At 40.9% G+C, this 18,445-nt stretch overlaps 1 protein-coding gene across 1 annotated transcript; it reads left to right on the top strand.

Annotated features, from left to right (window-relative positions):
• The first annotated feature begins 445 nt into the window (after window positions 1-445).
• LOC127056621 (homeobox protein CDX-1-like) lies at window positions 446-15,931 on the top strand. The gene is made up of 3 exons (XM_050964705.1): window positions 446-893; window positions 10,901-11,046; window positions 15,683-15,931. The coding sequence occupies exons 1-3, from the start codon at window positions 446-448 to the stop codon at window positions 15,929-15,931; spliced, it is 843 nt and encodes a 280-aa protein (XP_050820662.1).
• Window positions 15,932-18,445: the final 2,514 nt, after the last annotated feature.

Below are 18,445 nucleotides of genomic sequence, written 5' to 3'. Positions count from 1 at the left end.
TCAGTGTTCAACCAGCTTATTTCTTTAGCTTTCTAAGAAAGTATTAGGTTAATTTTGTGTGCAACATGGCTCCAAGAGTAAGGCAGGTCAGAGTGTATTAAAGGGGATGGGACCAGGATGGATACATAAAAGATCTGTGAGAAAGGAAGCACCAGAACTAGCAGCAAGGTGGGGCTGCCTGGATGGTCAGCCCTTCATTTGAATGCAAATGTAATTTTGGGGCAGGCAGTTATCTGTGACATCAGGCAGAACCTTAGTAAACTGTTACTACCAGCACCTGGTAACACCATTGTTAATCATGTGTAGTAAAGAGACATCAGGGCTAGCATGAGTCATTTATAGAGCCAGTTGGGGCTAGAAAAGAGAGAGAAAGAAAGAGGAAGGCAGGAAGAGATCAAACAAACACTGTGAGGAGCAGGATGCCCTGGCAGGACAAAGCCAGGCTATGAGCATCATGTATGTGAGTTATCTTTTGGATAAAGAAACCAGCATGTATCCAGGATCCGTAAGGTGCAGCAACAACAACAACAACCTGCCAGTGCAAAACTTTGTCTCCACTCCATCCTATTCAGATTACATGGGATATCATCATGTGCCAAGTATGGACAACCAAGGACAGTCTTCGGGAGCTTGGGGATCTCACTATGGCACGCAAAGGGAGGATTGGAATACTTACGGCCCAGGACCCTCCAGCACAGTTACTGCTGCACAAATCAATGGCTCGTCTCCTGGGCAGATCTCCTACAGCTCTGCTGATTACAATTCCCTGAATCCTGCTGGATCTGGGGTTTTACCTCCTGTAGGTACAATTAACACAGAGCAAATCTCTCCCAACAGTCAAAGGCACAGCTCTTATGAATGGATGAGGAAAACAGTGCAATCCACTTCCACAGGTATGTGGGTGCTGAGGTTTATGCTGAGAAGAGCTTTCACTTTTTTTGCCCAGTTTCTAGTTCATAAGAAAAGCTGGGAAGTATGCAGTGAGGCGAAGAATCCTGATCATTTTGATGGGTTCTTTTACTATCAGTTGAATATTGATTCTACTTTTGAATGATGTCTTTGATCATATGCTGATTTATTACATTGCCATTCCTAATTTTTAGTATCGGGGCACATGAGAAGCAACCTCTTTGGGCCATAAAAAACTGCTCAATGCAGGGAAGTTAATCCATGCGTGATAAAATGTGAGATGGAGTAACTGGATCATGTTAAGAATATGATTTCAGTGAGAATCTTAAAGATCATAAGTGTTTTAAAAGCATTGAATTTTTTTTGTAACTTTCCATATTAATTTTCTTCTGGTCTCACAGTAAGCATTAGAAAATGCAGGCCAAAACTATATATTTGGAAATGGGTCAGAAACAGGGATTATAATAGAAATGCTCTCTCCGGCCCTGCAGTCCTTACTCAGGTAAGTAGGCCCACTGGAGTAAAAAAGATCTGCAGTATCATGCCTCTAGCACAGAGTCAATACTATAGCTCCTTTAAAAAATTAGCACTTCAAAAGTGAATAAATGAGAGTGGATGAAAGGGCTTGCTTTACCTTACAGACGGTGTCTAAGAAAAGGCAGGAATACAGACATCCATGGTTACACAGCTAGTCAAATACCTTGACATGTCAATTTCTGATTTATAATAGTGAGCAAGTAAAAGCAATAGGCTGCACTTACCATCTAATGCATAAAAGTAAGTCATGAAGCATTGAGAAAAGCAAAAATGAAGCAAAAAGGCTGCCTGGAAAGAACTAAGGAAAAGTTAATTGTAAAGGCACCTGATCCTGTGAAGTGCTGAGCACCTTTGGCTCCCATTGGCCTCAGTACCTCTTGGAGGCACTCAGTACCTCTTGGAGGAGCTCAGAGTCCTTCAATCAGTTGCAGTTCATGAAATTTCCCTTTTTCCTCTCCCCTCCCAATCTCTGCCCCATGCACTACTGTAAGCAATGTTGAGGGTTTTTAAGTAGGAATTAAAACTGTCAAGTTTGGGGTAAAAACAAAAAAGAAATCTTAAATCACCAGTCAAAAGAAATACAGAAAATCCTACACTGAAATGGTGCATCAGATTTCCTAAAGGCAGATTGTGATATGCTTATTAATGCTGAATAGTTTCTAATGCCATGTGTAATCCCACTAAAATCAATGGGACAATTTGTGGAGCAGGGTACTACTCTGGGTGAGTAAGGACAGCACAGTTCAACCCCTAAAAATAAATACATGCACCAGGTTTTTTTGAAGTCATATTTGCTTCTGACTCACCATTCCCCAACTAAGATGCAAACTGTGGCCTAACCCTGCCATTATGCCTCAGCATAGTGCATCCTATTTGCGAAAAGTCCCAGGGAAGGCAATGAGATTACTCATAAGTGTTTTCAGGATAGGGGCTCAAATCTAAAAGTGACACTATGTCTCCCAAAGTAACAACCCAGGTTGCCACAAGCCCCTGTGAGAGGCTAAGGAATGCTATCAAGGATATAGAGCTACAGGGAGTTAGAGCTAACACACCAGATGGCGGGAAAACCTATTCCAAAATAAAATCATCCCCTCTTGCTCCATCCCCAGCCAGAATTGTGGAACTCGCCAGACTCCACACTGCTTTTCCTTTCTTCCCCTGAGCCCCACCTGCATTTTTATTCCTGTCTTTTTAGATGGCAAGTTCTTTGGGTCAGGAACTTGTCTCCTTATCTGGCTGTGCAGTGCCTAACATATTGTGGGTGCTGTATTATAACTAACAAACAATAACATTCTGATCACCCATAACTAGCAAACCTTAAGCTCTTTCACATTCATCCTGCCAGGGCTCAATCCTATAAGGTGCATTGCACTCAACTGAGGCATAGGGCACATAGTAGGAATTCAGGGTGCTGCTAAGTGCAAACATATTTCTCCACTCTGCAGTACCTGGTTCTACAGGCCACAGAGCGCCCTCAACTTTTATGTGTTCAAAAGGAGCTGAAGGTGTTCAGCACTTTGCAGGATCAGACCTCGCAAAGATACAAATAATTATTATGCAAGGCCCGAATCCTCAAAGGTATTTAGGAGCATAACTCCTCTTAAAATAAATGGGAATTAAGTGCCTAAATATCTCTGAGGATCTGATCTAAATGCCTGTGGGGATCTAACTCCCACTGATACTCAGTGGGAGCCTTTCTATTGACTTAATGGGTATTGGATCAGGTCCTCATCAAAGATTTGCCTCATTCTGAACAATAGTATCAAAACAACAGGTTTTCTTTCCTGCCTCCTCTTCCCTTTACTAATTATTTTTTAAGCCAGGAAAGCTCAGCTCAGATAAAACAGCTTTCTAATTGGGGCCCTTATTCTAGCCCTAATCCTGTTTCTTCTTGTCTTTGTTTTCAGAAGAGCAAATTTTTTCCAGTTTTCCAGCAGGATTAAAATTAACAGCAGCAGCACACAACACTTAAAGGCCCTGATTCAATAAAGCACTTCAGCATGTGCTTAATTTTGAGCATGAGTGTTCCTCTTACCCTTGAGCACATGAGTAGTCCTGTTACACACGTTCAAGTGCTTTGCCGGATGGGGACCAGAGAGCTCGGTACTTTATAGGTTCGAATCCATTACACTTTACACCCTCAAAGCCTTCTACACTGATCCTGATCCTGCAGTCTCCCTAGGCTAAAATCAACACTGATTTCAAGAGTTGTCTTGCCTAAGCAAGGACTGCAGGATCAGGCCCATTGTTTAATTAGAAACCTAACACCCTGTGAAGTAGGTAAGCATATTATCCCTGTTTTATAGGTGGAAAACCTGAGGCTCAGCGGCTGACTTACCTACAGTCCCTCAGCCAGTGGAAGAAATGAATCAGATGAATAAATTACTATTTGCTGTTTAAATGCTGTGAAACTATAACAACATAGTCCTATAACCATACAATTGAATTATGGAGACAATTATATTAAAGCAAGATGATTTTTGCAAGATGGCCTTGCAATCATGCAAGAATTACTCCTGTTAGTAATTCCCTTTAAAGTCAGCAGAGCTACTTGTATTAGGATCACTCACATGAGCAGTCCACACATGTGAGTAAAGGCTACAAGTGTGGATCCTACAGTGATTTTGTGGTGGGTTTTCCTTGTTGTTTTCTGGACTCATGGCCTGATGAATGTTGAAGGAAAATGTTTAACCTCTAATTCTCTACTCTTCTCTTTCCACCTTTTGTTCTTCATTTCTGTCATTACTATGGACCTGGAAAGGGAAAAAAAGGATTGCAACATACTCTTACCTTAAACCAATTTTTTTAAAAGAAATATTAATACCAGATCCTCTGCTGGTGTAAAGTCAAATCAAAGGAACTATGCTCCACCAATGGAAAATCTGGTTTTAGTATTTAATATTAGAGGCCAGCCTATAAATCTTTTGGTGCTAGAATGCATTACCATGGGGGAAATAATCTGACTGTGGTCCACCATTCTCAGGCTGGAAGACACGCTTTGTTTTGATCTATAATGCCTTCTCCTACCAGCTTTAGAACTGGAGGGACTGGGTTCTGAGCCAGCACTCATCAACGCCATGCCAACATTCTCATTGACTGCAGTGAGTGCAGGATTGAGTGTTTGGTCTTTGCATGGATGAAGGTGTTGAGCATGCAGAAGAAAACAAAATGTGTTAGACTTCAGAGAAAGGCTCCAGGGCAATTCCAAGGAGAAAATGCTGAATATTAAATATTCAATATTTTATCCAATGATATAACTGGAGCAAGGCTCCTCTCATTTATCTCCCTGCACTGCAAAAAATTACCAATCAGAGTGCAGAACAAAGCCAGGCCAACTATCACTGTAGGATGCTCTATGTGAAAAAATGGAACCTCCCTCCATATTTTCAAAAGTATTCACAGGTATGATCAAGGATCAATTTTTGATGGAAGGTGGAAGAAAATCCATCTTGGAAAACATTACAAATCACCACAAGTTGGCTTCACTACTTTCATGAAGATATTTTGCCATTTTCACTGAGGAGGAAGAAAGGTCACTTGTTGTTTTTAGAAAAACAACAACACATTTGCAATGAAACCATACTCCAAAAAATAGTTTTTCTGTGACACTGGTGAAAACTTGCCTCTCCAGCAGTTTCACCAGCAGTATGAATTTCTTCACACAGCTGTAGGGTAGAAGAGAAGACCTGATATTAAATAGAAAGGGGGTAAGAAGGGTTTCTGATGGTGTAAAGAGGGAGAAGATGGGAAACTTTGATTATGGACAGAGCTTGTAATTTCCTGCACATGAAGACGCCCATATCTTTCTTGTTCAATTACAGCTTTCTTAAGACACAAGCTACACTTTCTGATGATTAGAGAAGTTGATGGCATCATCGGCGCATGCACTACCAACAGAGATTATCTAATCTTTGAAGGGCATAGAAATCCCATCCCTTACATCTTTAGAAAGGGGGAAATATTGTAGGAAAGAATCATATTCCTTCTAAAAGCCCAGTATTGTGAGATGCTGAATGTCTAAAGAATATATGTAACACTTGTAGGAATTTCAATTCATCCCTTGCTCCCTTGGCTTTAGAGAACCACAAAAAGCAGATTTCTTCTGATCTGGTCACTTACAGATCTACCCACACCTTCAACAGCTTGTACACTTCTGATATCCAAAAATCAAAATATTGGGTAGGGAATCCACTCAATCAATAGAGTGTAACGATGAAATAATGGAGAGCAATTCTACTTTGGATTCAACTGATTTAATTTGGTTTACCTTAGTGCAGTATCTCCAAGTTTATACTGGCAAAACCAAGAACAAAATGTGGCCCATGAGTTTTAGCATAAAACAACAGATTCAAAGTAGAAAATCCAGGTATTGCAAGTGGGACAGAAATCAACAAAACATAAAGAAAATTCTGAATTTAAAGTCTCTTGACTCCAGTATGCTGGTCGTCTTCTCCTAGGCATGGATTTCCACAAGCACAGATAGCAAGAAAAAATTACTAGCCTCAAGACCCACCATGCAGATCTGAGACAGAAATTTGTTCATACTTTGAAAACATGGGGCAAGATCCTGGAAGCATTGAAGCACATAAGTAATTTTACTCAGATGTGTAGTCCCACTTAGCTCAATGGGATTTCTCCTGGGAGTAAAGTTGCTGAAACACATGTATGAAGGTTTGGAACAACGTACTGCTTCTGAAATGGAAAGATGCTGACCCTGTATTTTAACTATTATAGAATGTCATATACAGAATGGGGGAAATTGTTCCTTGTCTTGATTCATTCAAAATTGCTTTGGTTTCATAACTCTGTTGAAGTCAGTAAAGCTACCCCAAGGATGAGTTTGGCCCTTTCTATCACTACTCTATAAAGTAACCCCAGGCATATTTAGAGATGGGCTCAAAGCAAAACTCTAGATCTGAGGGCAAGCAAAATCAAAACCTAGATTTGGATTTGAATTTTGAAAATGTCTCCTATCTTTGCAATGAACCAATACTTCCAATCCAGTTCCCCCCCTCCCCAAATAGTGGCTTATACAAGAATCCAGATGTGAATTGTGTGTCTTGAACATATTTTGTGCCAGAATGTGTCCTCCATTCTACTAATTTCAGTTGCTCTCATGTAATCAGGTACACCCATTATCCCCCTTTAGCACAAGTTGCACCTATGTAACTGAGACCAGAATATGAACCTCTATAATTAATATGATACTGTAGTATTGATCTAGCTCTCTCTATAGGCATAGGTAGATACTAGATTTTTATGAAGGATGTTAGCTCACATAAGACAGAAGCTCCTAAACAGCTGAGAGAGGAGGCAATGAAAAAGGGGCCCGGGCCAGTTCTAATGCTAATTTATTTTGCTTTGTAAACTAGTTGTGAGGTCTGAGAGTATTTTTTTTTCTTCCCTGGGCTACATTGTCTTGGGTTTTGAGGCCTATCTGTCATATTGAGGCAACAGACCCTTTTAACACTTCTCTTTGCTTTGATATGCAGCCCTGTCTCTTCCTTCTCCCTCTTTTCTTCAGGAGTTATATTGCCGGAAAGGGTGATGATTTTCACAGCAAATAAAGAGGCCTTCTCCTAGCTTTATTGTCTTCAGAAGAAATGCTCTCTGAATTTTATGACCAATGGGAAAGCTCTTCCCTTCCCCCTACTTGGATTCTGGCCAGAGTCACAAAAATTGCTAGAGTAATTAGCCTTCCCTCTGTGGAATTGTTAAAAACCCTTTTGCAAGGTGCAGTTTAAGTCGTAAATGTCAGGTGAACCCCATTTTTCCACAGCCATTTTCAAATGAATTTCAGGCAAACTTCCCTATACTTAAGCTGCTTTTCAGAACCAGGCTATCCATGTATTACTGCTACAAGGACATATTACAATGTAAGTTAGACCTCTGACTTCTGGTAGCCTATTAGATTAAGTCTAAACACCTGCAATTCCATGACAGAGTCCTCCAAGAGAGAACATCTCTAGTTAAATTGATACCACACATTGACGACATCAGTCTGGCATCAGGAAAAGACTCAGAAAAAAAAGCCTAATAGGGCAAATTTTGTTCACTTGACTCACCTGTGAGTTCCATAGACTCCAGTGAAATTATTCACCTGAGTAAAATGAGGAGGGTTGGCTAAAGGTTGGATTTAAAGTTTACTTTTCAGCTTTAGAGGGGGAAATTGTAATTATTGTCCCCAAAAGGAAAAAGCCAACAGCATCTTCTTTGCTGTTTATTGGCCAAATCCTCACAGCCTTGGAATTCTGGCTGTGTAAAAACTGAGCAAGATCCTCAGGATTTGGCCCAGAGATGTCATTAAATTTAATGAATGGAATTGCAGGGCTATCGTAAGCTTGCAAATGGTGTGGGGTTAACTTTTAGTTTGGGAAGTTTGTTTTGATTTAGCTTTGGCAAATGTATGAAAAATGTATTCCTTCACCCTCAATATAAAATGCTGTATGAATAATGGGGGTTCGACCCAGCTCCCAGTAAAGGCATTGGAAGGAGTCCCATTGACTTAAATGGACAATAAAGCATTCTCTTCTTAGATCCATCCAGCAGCCCTCAGCTCTGATATTCTCCTCTCCCAATGGGTGAATAAGGATTCTGAACATGTAGGAAAAGCAGTATTTAAGTCAAGAGCCACATCAGGCAAAGCATAGAGAATTTTGCTCTTATTATTTACTTTTTTAAAAATCAACCTTTCCCAACTAGTTTTGTAAATTTCTCCAGCCTTCAATAAAGGAACCATAAAGTTCTATCATACTTAAAAAGAAACAGAAGTGTATTTGCATGATACTAAACAAGCAAGACATGTATAGACAAATAGGAGTTGAGTTCTGCAAATATATTTAGCTTCTATTTCAGTTTAAAAAGCAAATAAAAATTCCTCCTGATGGATAATAAGGGTCAGCCATGCTTATTCCAATTCTCTTCAACCTACATAGATATCAAGTACATTTGGAGATAAAAGGGGATCTGATATTTGTTTATGGCTTCTGAATGTGAATAGAGTTCATGATAAGATCACCTTGTAGCTCTTTTGTGTACTTCATCTTAACACCACAATGGAGAGTTTAGGCATTTTGTTCCACTGAATGACCCCGAATTCACATTTAAAGGGAAAAAAACCTAAACAAAAACACAGGCTAGAGAGATCAAAAGGAGTTTTAAAAATATCAAGTAAGGCATTAAAGCACCACAGGTGACCATGTGTTAAATAAACAATTTACACTTCCCATGAATGAAAACAAATGTACTTGATATCTATGTAGGCTAAAGAGCATTACTGCTGTTTTTCAGGACCTCTCTAAATTTTTTGTCAGTAGTATTTTGGACTTGACATCACAGCTAACTTGACTATTGGAATAAGAATGATTGAGTTGACTATGCTTTCAGTCCAGCATAACACTTGGGTTATCTACATTGTCTTCAGTGCAGTTACTACAGATTTATCCCAATGCAACTCAGAGCTGAATCAGTGGGACTCTTTCCTGGGCAAGGTGTCAGACTTGGTTTAAAGTATTCCTGGCTTTATGGACAAAGTGGTTCTTAAACAAACATGAATAAGAAGTATGAACATGGACAAAAATATTTTTCCACACCAAAATGTTCAGGCCTGTCTTCAAATTTTACAGATTTGATGAGAAATGTCCAGATCACTTAAAGCCCACTATGAATACATAGGTTTCAGAGTAGTAGCCGTGTTAGTCTGTATCCACAAAAAGAATAGGAGTACTTGTGGCACCTTAGAGACTAACAAATTTATTGCAGCAAAAGCTTATGCTACAATAAATTTGTTAGTCTCTAAGGTGCCACAAGTACTCCTATTTTATTAATACATAAAGCTTGACCAAGGCTGAGCTATATTTATCATGGAGGCTAGTAGACCAAATTCAGAATAGGGCCTTGTGTTCTTCAATCTTGGCGAACAGAGACCCCCAGAAGAAATCAAGTCTATTACACTCATTAGATCAGATATCATCCATAGGCATAGGCAGAATATTATTTATTAATTTTCTGTAATGCAGTAGCACCTAGGAGTTCCAGCCAGGGACCAGGATCCCATTGTGATTGGTTCTAGGGCCATGATGATCTGGACTTCAGCATTAACAAAGGGGGAAGACCAGTGACAAAGGGAGCATCTATGGTCTTCTCCCTTTTTACTGCTGCTAGGACTGGCTGCCCCAAAAAGCTGTCTTGTTATGGAATTAATAAAGTTGCAGCTTTTGGGGTGATTTTAGGGAAGTGCCCCTTTTCCCTGAAAATCAGGCATTAACAGACCTTTCTCAGGAAAAGGGTTTGTGAGTAAGCATGAGCCATACCAGGCAAGTGCATTCTCCAGACAGTACGCTGATCTGGGTTACAGGCCATAATGGGCCTTGAGAGTAATGTAGGCTCTGAGATGATCTTAGTTTTAAGCAGCTGTTTAGTGTTGGGGTAATGCAGACTCTGATAAGGCCTTAGTTTTAAACTGCTGTTAATAATCCCTAGGGCTGTGATGCTCTAACTGGATTTAAGTTTTGACAAAGGCGAGCGGAGGGAGGTGACAAAAGGAGCATCTATGGTCCTCCTCCTTTTCACTGCTAATAGGACTGGTTACCCCGAGAAGTTATCCTGATGGAATTAATAAAGTTGCAGCCACATGGACAGAAATTCCATATGTGTGGATCTGTCCTCAATGGCTGCTGACAATCACAATGACTTTTTAATAATCTCCTGTTCAGCCATGTCATGGACCCAGACTTGAAACTATGTAACAAGATTAGTAAAACATTTGATGCTGCAACTTTAGCATGGTCTACATCAAGCATTATCATTCTCTCAATCTCTTATCTATTTTCAACTGAAAATCTTTCATACTTCCATTCCTTGTGCTGATGTCCAGGCAGAGATAGTTTGTCTCCACCTTTTAACTCAAGAGACCAAAAGAGCCACCTATCAAATTATAGTAATAGAACTCTGCACATATCAATCATTATCATTATTGTTTTTACAGCACCAAGAATATTAGACAGACAGTGTGCTTTACAGACAGTGAAAGAAGCCTCACAAATCCCACTCTGAGGCAGGTATCATCTCTGTTTAGAGAAACCAAGCTATAGAGATGTTTACCTAAGGTCACAGAGGAAGTCTCTGTCAGAGCTAGGAATAGAACTCAGATTTCCTAACTACCAGTCCTTAACCACAAAACCACACTTCCTCCCCAAAATGTATTGATAAAGAAATCTGAGCATCGATTTGTCATCTGTTTACTTAGGAACAAAAGTAAAGTCTATGGGTCAGATTCAACTGTGGTGTAAATCAACACTAACTCTACTGAAGTCAATGGATTTACCCTGGAGTAAGTGAAAGAAGAATCAGGCCTAGAATTTTTAGGAACATTTTTTCAAATGTAAAACAGATATTTTATGCTATTGAAGTTAAAAACTTTTGCTTGAAGCTATGTCTTTTTCTTTCAAAACAGGTAAAACAAGAACAAGAGAGAAGTACCGGGTGGTTTACACAGATCATCAGAGATTAGAACTGGAGAAGGAATTTCATTATAACAGATACATTACAATCAGGAGGAAGTCTGAACTTGCAGCAAACCTAAGACTTTCTGAGAGACAGGTAGAGTATGGCTCACATACTCGGATTTCCCATGCATTGTTATTGTTGATCAGGAGATGACAAGACTGGTTAAAAACACAAGCATCCTAAAGTCTCTAAGCACCAAACAACATGGCTGGACTCTGTTTGCAATGTACAAACCAATAACTTATTCAGCAAAGTGTGATTACTCCCACTAGCTTTATCTCCACATTTCCCACCATTGCTAACATGGACTCAGCTGTACCAGCGGTAGCAATGGTGCTAGTGCAAGTGCAGACAAGGCGTTGGCAGCTGGCAGCCTTTTGAGCAGTGTTGTTTAGACCTACTCTGAATAGGGACAGATGAGATGGTTTTAAAACACCAGCAGCTGCCTGGGGCTTGTCTACCCTGATGGGAAATTTTGGCAAAAAATCCTAGGGTGAAATCTTGGCCCCACTGAAGTCAGTGGGAGTTTTGCTATTGACTTCAATGGGGCCAGGATTTCATCCTTAGTTTAGACCAGTGGTTCCCAAACTTGTTCCACTACTTGTGCAGGGAAGCCCCTGGCGGGCCCGTTTGTATACCTGCCGCATCCGCAAGTTCGGCCAATCACAGCTCCCAGTGGCCACGGTTCATTGCTCCATTGCTCCAGGCCATTCCAGCAGCTCCCATTGGCCTGGAGCAGCGAACCGCGGCCACTGGGCGCCACGATCTGCCGAACCTGCGGACGTGGCAGGTACACAAACCGACCCAGCCCGCCAGAGGCTTTCCCTGCACAAGCAGTGGAACAAGTTTGGGAACCACTGGTTTAGACACAGTAAGTCCAGTTGACAAGCTCAAGCATATTTAGGAAGGTACTTATTTATCCCCTGGGTTCCTCTTTACATTTACTTGAGGATTCCCTCCTCACTCAGTATTTCCTCCATTCTATCCTCTAACCTTGATGTTCTATATTCTAGCCAAGAGCTGAATAAAGTTTGCTTTGGAATCCATCAATGTCACATTCCTAAATCAGGTGTTTGCAATGGCTGCACACTGCTCCTGCAGGGCTCCCAGCTCTTCCTCCTACCAGTTGAGCTGGAAACATGGCCTCTAGCTCTAAAACACCTCCAACCCCAGCTGGCCCAGGAAGCAAGACACTGAGATAAGAAGTCTAGCTGGATCACCCACAGAGCAATGCACATAATTATTCCTTGGGCTAACATGATATGTTCTATTTCATGTTACCTGGGAGATCCTTTAATCATTGCACTGAAACTAGAGAATGAAATATAGAATTATGAGTTTTATTGATTGAGCTCTATGAATAATTCTTGTTGGATAATATATTCAACAATTTCACCCTGTTTTGTTTGCAAATTGTCTGCAAACACATCAAGATTTCTCCAGTTATGCAATGAATAATGTGCCTGACTCTCCACTTTTTTACACCTTGTGATGTGCAAAGTGGATATAAAAGCTGCCAAATCAGATTGGTAGCATTATACATCCATTCTGCCCTCAGTTTACAAAGGTGTAAATAGCAACATTGGTGGAGTGGAGAAACAGGCCTAAATTTCATTAATAAGTATAGCGCTGCATCAAGTTAGCAAGTAATTCATTGCAAGTATTTGACTACCAGAAATTTAAGTTGTTTTAACTGGACATTTGAGTCACATTATATAAATTTGTTCCCTGATTGAATAAACAAATTATTCAGATCTGGATTTAGGTATGCCCATGATTACTAATTCAAGATTCACTTTCTGTGAATATTCAGCCCAGTCATGTAATGTTTGCATTACCAAGTGTTGCATCTTAGACCTGCTCTAATCACAAAAGCTGTATGTATGGCTTTAATTATGTCATTATGGTTACAGTGTTACAACACCTCACCCCCACCCCACTGTGGATGTAGTTATACTCGTATAGCTTATTGTCATTCAGGAAGGGGTATCAACAATGCCAATATAAGGCATCTGTTATATCGTTAAAACTGTGTCTAGATTAAAGGTTATATTTTTGGTTTTAAAAAAACCACATACTTAACTTAACCTAATTATACCAGTGCAAAAACTGTGTATACAACAGACCTTAGATTAGTATCAGTGATAACACTGATGGGTTTTGGACAAGCTGTTGTGCCTGTGAGAAGAATATCCATGCAAGTTGCTACATAGTGTAAAGTGACCATAGGCAAAATTATGTAGTTTTGGTACAGTACGTGCTGATAATCTGGGAAGCAGGGAAATTCATTCACCCCTGTGAGAAATGGATCCCCTTATAACCCGAGAAATATCTCATATGGATGGGAGGAGGGGTTCTTTCCAGCATATTAAAAATTAAAATACAAAAAGGTGATTGTGATTGGCTGAAGACACTACTAACATTAATGAATTATAATGACCAACATATATATATATATATAGAGAGAGAGAGAGAGAGAGAGAGAGAGAGAGCGTACACACAACTTTTTGTCCTGATGGATCTCAAAATACTTTACAAACTTTACCACAGATCTATATGTACTGTTTTATCCACATCTCAAATATAGCCACTGTTAAAGTGTACACAGAAATTATTTACCTAGGGAAAACAACACTACAGAACAGTGTTTGGAAAAGAAAAATTAATACTAAATCCAACTGAAATTGCTTTTGGAAATGTAGTAAGCAAAATGGGCCTGTTGTTAGGGGAAGACAGAAACAAGCGAGTAGGGATGGAGGGTGTTGAGGGGTATGGTGGGGAGCAAGGAAGAAGAGAACTATTTGTAGAGCAACTCAGCAAGGGAAAACAGCCCCACAGCCCATGCCCCACAAGCCTGAGTCAGCTGGCATGGGCCAGCCGCAGGTGTCTAAATGTAATTTAGACATACCTTTAGACAGCATGGTAATGAAGGGGCTATAGACTCATAGACTCATAGACTCTAGGACTGGAAGGGACCTCGAGAGGTCATCGAGTCCAGTCCCGTGCCCTCATGGCAGGACCAAATACTGTCTAGACCATCCCTAATAGACATTTATCTAACCTACTCTTAAATATCTCCAGAGATGGAGATTCCACAACTTCCCTAGGCAATCTATTCCAGTGTTTAACTACCCTGACAGTTAGGAACTTTTTCCTAATGTCCAACCTAAATCTCCCTTGCTGCAGTTTAAGCCCATTGCTTCTTGTTCTATCATTGGAGGCTAAGGTGAACAAGTTTTCTCCCTCCTCCTGATGACACCCTTTTAGATACCTGAAAACTGCTATCATGTCCCCTCTCAGTCTTCTCTTTTCCAAACTAAACAAACCCAATTCCTTCAGCCTTCCTTCATAGGTCATGTTCTCAAGACCTTTAATCATTCTTGTTGCTCTTCTCTGGACCCTCTCCAATTTCTCCACATCTTTTTTGAAATGCGGTGCCCAGAACTGGACACAATACTCCAGTTGAGGCCTAACCAGCGCAGAGTAAAGCAGAAGAATGACTTCTCGTGTCTTGTTTACAACACACCTGTTAATGCATCCCAGAATCACGTTTGCTTTTTTTGCAACAGTATCACACTGTTGACTTATATTAAGCTTGTGGTCTACTATGACCCCTAGATCTCTTTCTGCCATACTCCTTCCTAGACAGTCTCTTCCCATTCTGTATGTGTGAAACTGATTGTTCCTTCCTAGGTGGAGCACTTTGCATTTATCTTTATTGAACTTCATCCTGTTTACCTCAGACCATTTCTCCAATTTGTCCAGATCATTTTGAATTTTGACCCTGTCCTCCAAAGCAGTTGCAATCCCTCCCAGTTTGGTATCGTCCGCAAACTTAATAAGCGTACTTTCTATGCCAACGTCTAGATCGTTGATGAAGATATTGAACAGAACCGGTCCCAAAACAGATCCCTGCGGAACCCCACTTGTTATACCTTTCCAGCAGGATTGGGAGCCATTAACAACTACTCTCTGAGTACGGTTATCCAGCCAGTTATGCACCCACCTTACAGTAGCCCCATCTAAATTGTACTTTCCTAGTTTATCTATAAGAATATCATGCGAGACTGTATCACCTAACAGGTGAGGTCAACCCAATGTAGAGAAATACTTATTAAAAGATATATTTCTGAGTTAAACTGGAATGTAGGTCACTGAAAATGATTTTTAATAAGAAAGGAGGTTGAAAGATAAGTTTAAAAAAGGGCTGTTTTCTCTGTCCAAAGTGGAAGAGCTGGGGTCATTTTACTAAATGATGAGCAAACTTTTCAAATATGTGTGCCTAAACAGACTGCTAAATCCATATTGAGACACTGGTATAAATCAGGACCAACTCCACTGAAGTCAACAGAGTTACACTGCTGTAAATTTGATGAATGTGAGAAGAGAAAAATGCCCTGGGTAAATTGGCCCTGATCCTCTGATTTGGCCAAGCTGGACTCAGTGCACAACCAAGGCAGGGGCTCAGGTGGCTGTAACACCACTTGTATGCTCCCCTGGTCTCTGGGGCTATTGATGCCAGTTCAGTCCACACGTTAGAGCAGTCTCCCGGCATTTGGATATCACAGTGATGCACGCAACGTTAAGAACTTAAGTAAGATTTTGTACACACAACCTAAATATGTTACATATAAAAGAGCCAAAAAATAAGACTCTTAAAAAAAAAAATCTCACAACACTGAGAAGCTGACTTAGCTCTTGAAACACCTTTTCCTTTGTTCCTCTGCAGGTGAAAATCTGGTTCCAGAATCGCAGAGCCAAAGAAAGAAAATTAATGAAGAAGAAAATGACTCATTTTGATGGTACCAGCCTTGGCTCTATGCAGAGTGACTCTGGCTCAGTGAGCCCCATCCCAGTACATAACCCACAGACTCATTCGGAAATGTCCAGTTCTTTATTTCCCCCACCACCTCCTCCGCTTCCAATGAATAGCTTACAGCACAATGGGAACCTTCAGCAGGTTGTGGCCTCTCAGTAAGGCCATTCAAAGAGTTATTTTATAAAGAACATTATAAACCAACAGTACATGGAGCACTACCATTCAAAAGGGGACAGGACAGCCAGAGCTGTTTTGCAAGAGATCCCAGCATCACAACAGCCTTGTGCGCACAGGCTCCACTTACAATCAACTAAGGGCCAAATCCCCAGGACCTGTGAAAGGACAGTGGAAAATCCTCAGACCAATGGAACTATTGTGTGAAAAGGGTCCTGGATGGATGCTACAAGGGGATGCCAGGCCCTCTCTGGACCACAAAGCAGGCATTTCCCATGGCAGTGCAGAGGGTGGGCTGGGAACAAGGGGTGTCCAGTTGTTCTGCTACTATGTGGATCCACTAGCCAAAAGACGTATGAAGAGGACCACAGGCAATGCTGCATTCCTGAGAGCAAAACAGGGACTGAGCATGTGCTCTGTGCCCTGCCACTGGATTAAGGGAAAAGATTCCTCCCCCTTCTCATCCTTATGTAGGCCCCATGTGCTAATTTCACTTTCTCAAACTTTGCACATGGGTCCAGGTTTTGGCCCTGAAAAACTAGTTCATGCTTTGGGCTACTTGATTGAAAACCTAGATCACGGTAGCAGACTGCTGAGTTATTGTTGGGGAGGGGTCCAGCTTGATTTTTTTTTTTAAACAGAAATCACTTCCAAGGCTAAATAATACTAGAACAAACACGTGCTCTTCAAATCATCCCATAAATGTTTCTGGAAAAACATTATGGAACTGTGAACGTTGGCCCATTTTCACTCATGGTGGAAGAGATCATTTCAGTCCATTATGTTTCTTAAAGAAATAGTGAAGGGAGAAAAATTCTTAAAACTTAGATATACTTAAGGGAACGATTGCATTTTGTGAGACAACAAAACCATAGATAAAGACACATATAATGCATCCAAGTAATGTTTAAATTCCTTGAAATTTAGTCTGGTTTTCAGACATATTAATATTAAAAAATTGAAAGGCCAAATTAATGGAAGACTAAGCAAACCAATACCTTCGCTGAATATAACCTCTGGCCAATATTTTAAATGGGTCCCTAATACTGGAGGAGCCAAATCCATATTTAGGCACCTAAATAAGTAGCCTGATTTTGAAAAGTGGTGCCATCCCATTGACTTCAGTGGGAGTTGCTGGGTACTCAGCATTTTTGAAAGTGTGGCTACTTATTTAGATAGTTATCTGTGGATTTAGGGGCCTAGCTTTAGGCATCAAGGGTAAAATTTTCAAAAGCACCTAAATTGCTCTGTCCCATTGTTAAAAGTGACAGGCTCCTAAGTCCCATTGACTTTCATTAAGACAAAGCCTATTAAGTACCTGTCACTTTTGAAAATGGGACATAGATTCCCAAATCACACAGGCACTTTTGAAAATTTGACCCCAAATCTTGGCCTATGCGTATGTACATTCTTGTTTTCCTTTTAATTATATATCATAATATTATTTTGATGATCTAATGTGGGTAATGAAAAATTACTTTGTATATAAAGAACTCTAAAATAAAGTGACTTTTCAGTAAGTGTTTCCAATGTGGTTTAAACCCACTGCAGAAAATGGTAATGCAGAAAGGATTTTCACAATCAGTCTGTTATTTAAAATAATTATGATATAAAGTTTAAATATATATAGTATAGGTGGAGGGGTTATGGTGAGAACAAGATGGCTGAGGCGGTTGGTAATGTCATTTCTAAATCACCAATTTTAGTGCAGCTCAGATCATTAAGGATCACAGGTTTTTTTTAATACCTCGTGGTCATGCAATGGCCTAAGTGAAATAAGGTTAGAGGTCTCCCAGTCCAGCTCCAATGGGCATGTGTTTGTACCACAATGACCTCTAAATGCCCTCAAAAATTGCCTTCCTGGTTGGCAGTAGCCACATAAGGTACTGAGACTAAACTCAGCCTTAGAGGTGGCCCTTCCATATCAAGGTTCAGGCAGATTGGCTAGTCTGCACTGCCGCTGCTGTTCTGAGCAGTACAGCACACAAAGAGGAAGTCATTCACCATGGTAATTGGTGTGACAAAGTCACTGTAACAACACCTAGAGATGGTTTGGAAGTGCCGACTGCCATGACGGGGAGGGCTCTGAGTTACTACAGAGAATTCTTTCCCAGGAGTCTGGCTAGCAGGTCTTGCCCACATGCTCAGGGTCTAACTGACTGCCAAATTTGGGGTCAGGAAGGAATTGTCCACTGGGTCAGATTGGCACAGACCTTGCCTTCCTCTACAGCAGGGGGCATTGGTTACCCACAGATTTAAACTAGTACAAAGTTTCTCAAACTGGGGTCCACAGACCCAGGATACTCCAGGGGGTACATGGGCCCCCCGATCAACTCCTCCCCCTCCCTCCCAGTGCCTCCTGCATGCTGGGGAACAGCTGGAGGAGGCACTGAAGGGAGGAGGAGGAGCAGGGATGGGGCGTGCTCAGGGGAGAGGGTGAAAAGAGGCGGAGAAGAGGAGGGACCAGGGTGGAGCGGGAAAAGGTGGAGAGGGGTGGGG

This window comes from Gopherus flavomarginatus, chromosome 8 (genome assembly GCF_025201925.1).
Source record: "Gopherus flavomarginatus isolate rGopFla2 chromosome 8, rGopFla2.mat.asm, whole genome shotgun sequence".
NCBI lineage: Eukaryota > Metazoa > Chordata > Testudines > Testudinidae > Gopherus > Gopherus flavomarginatus.
The sequence above is the reverse complement of the archived record's forward strand: the minus strand, read 5'-3'. Positions and strand labels throughout refer to the sequence as shown.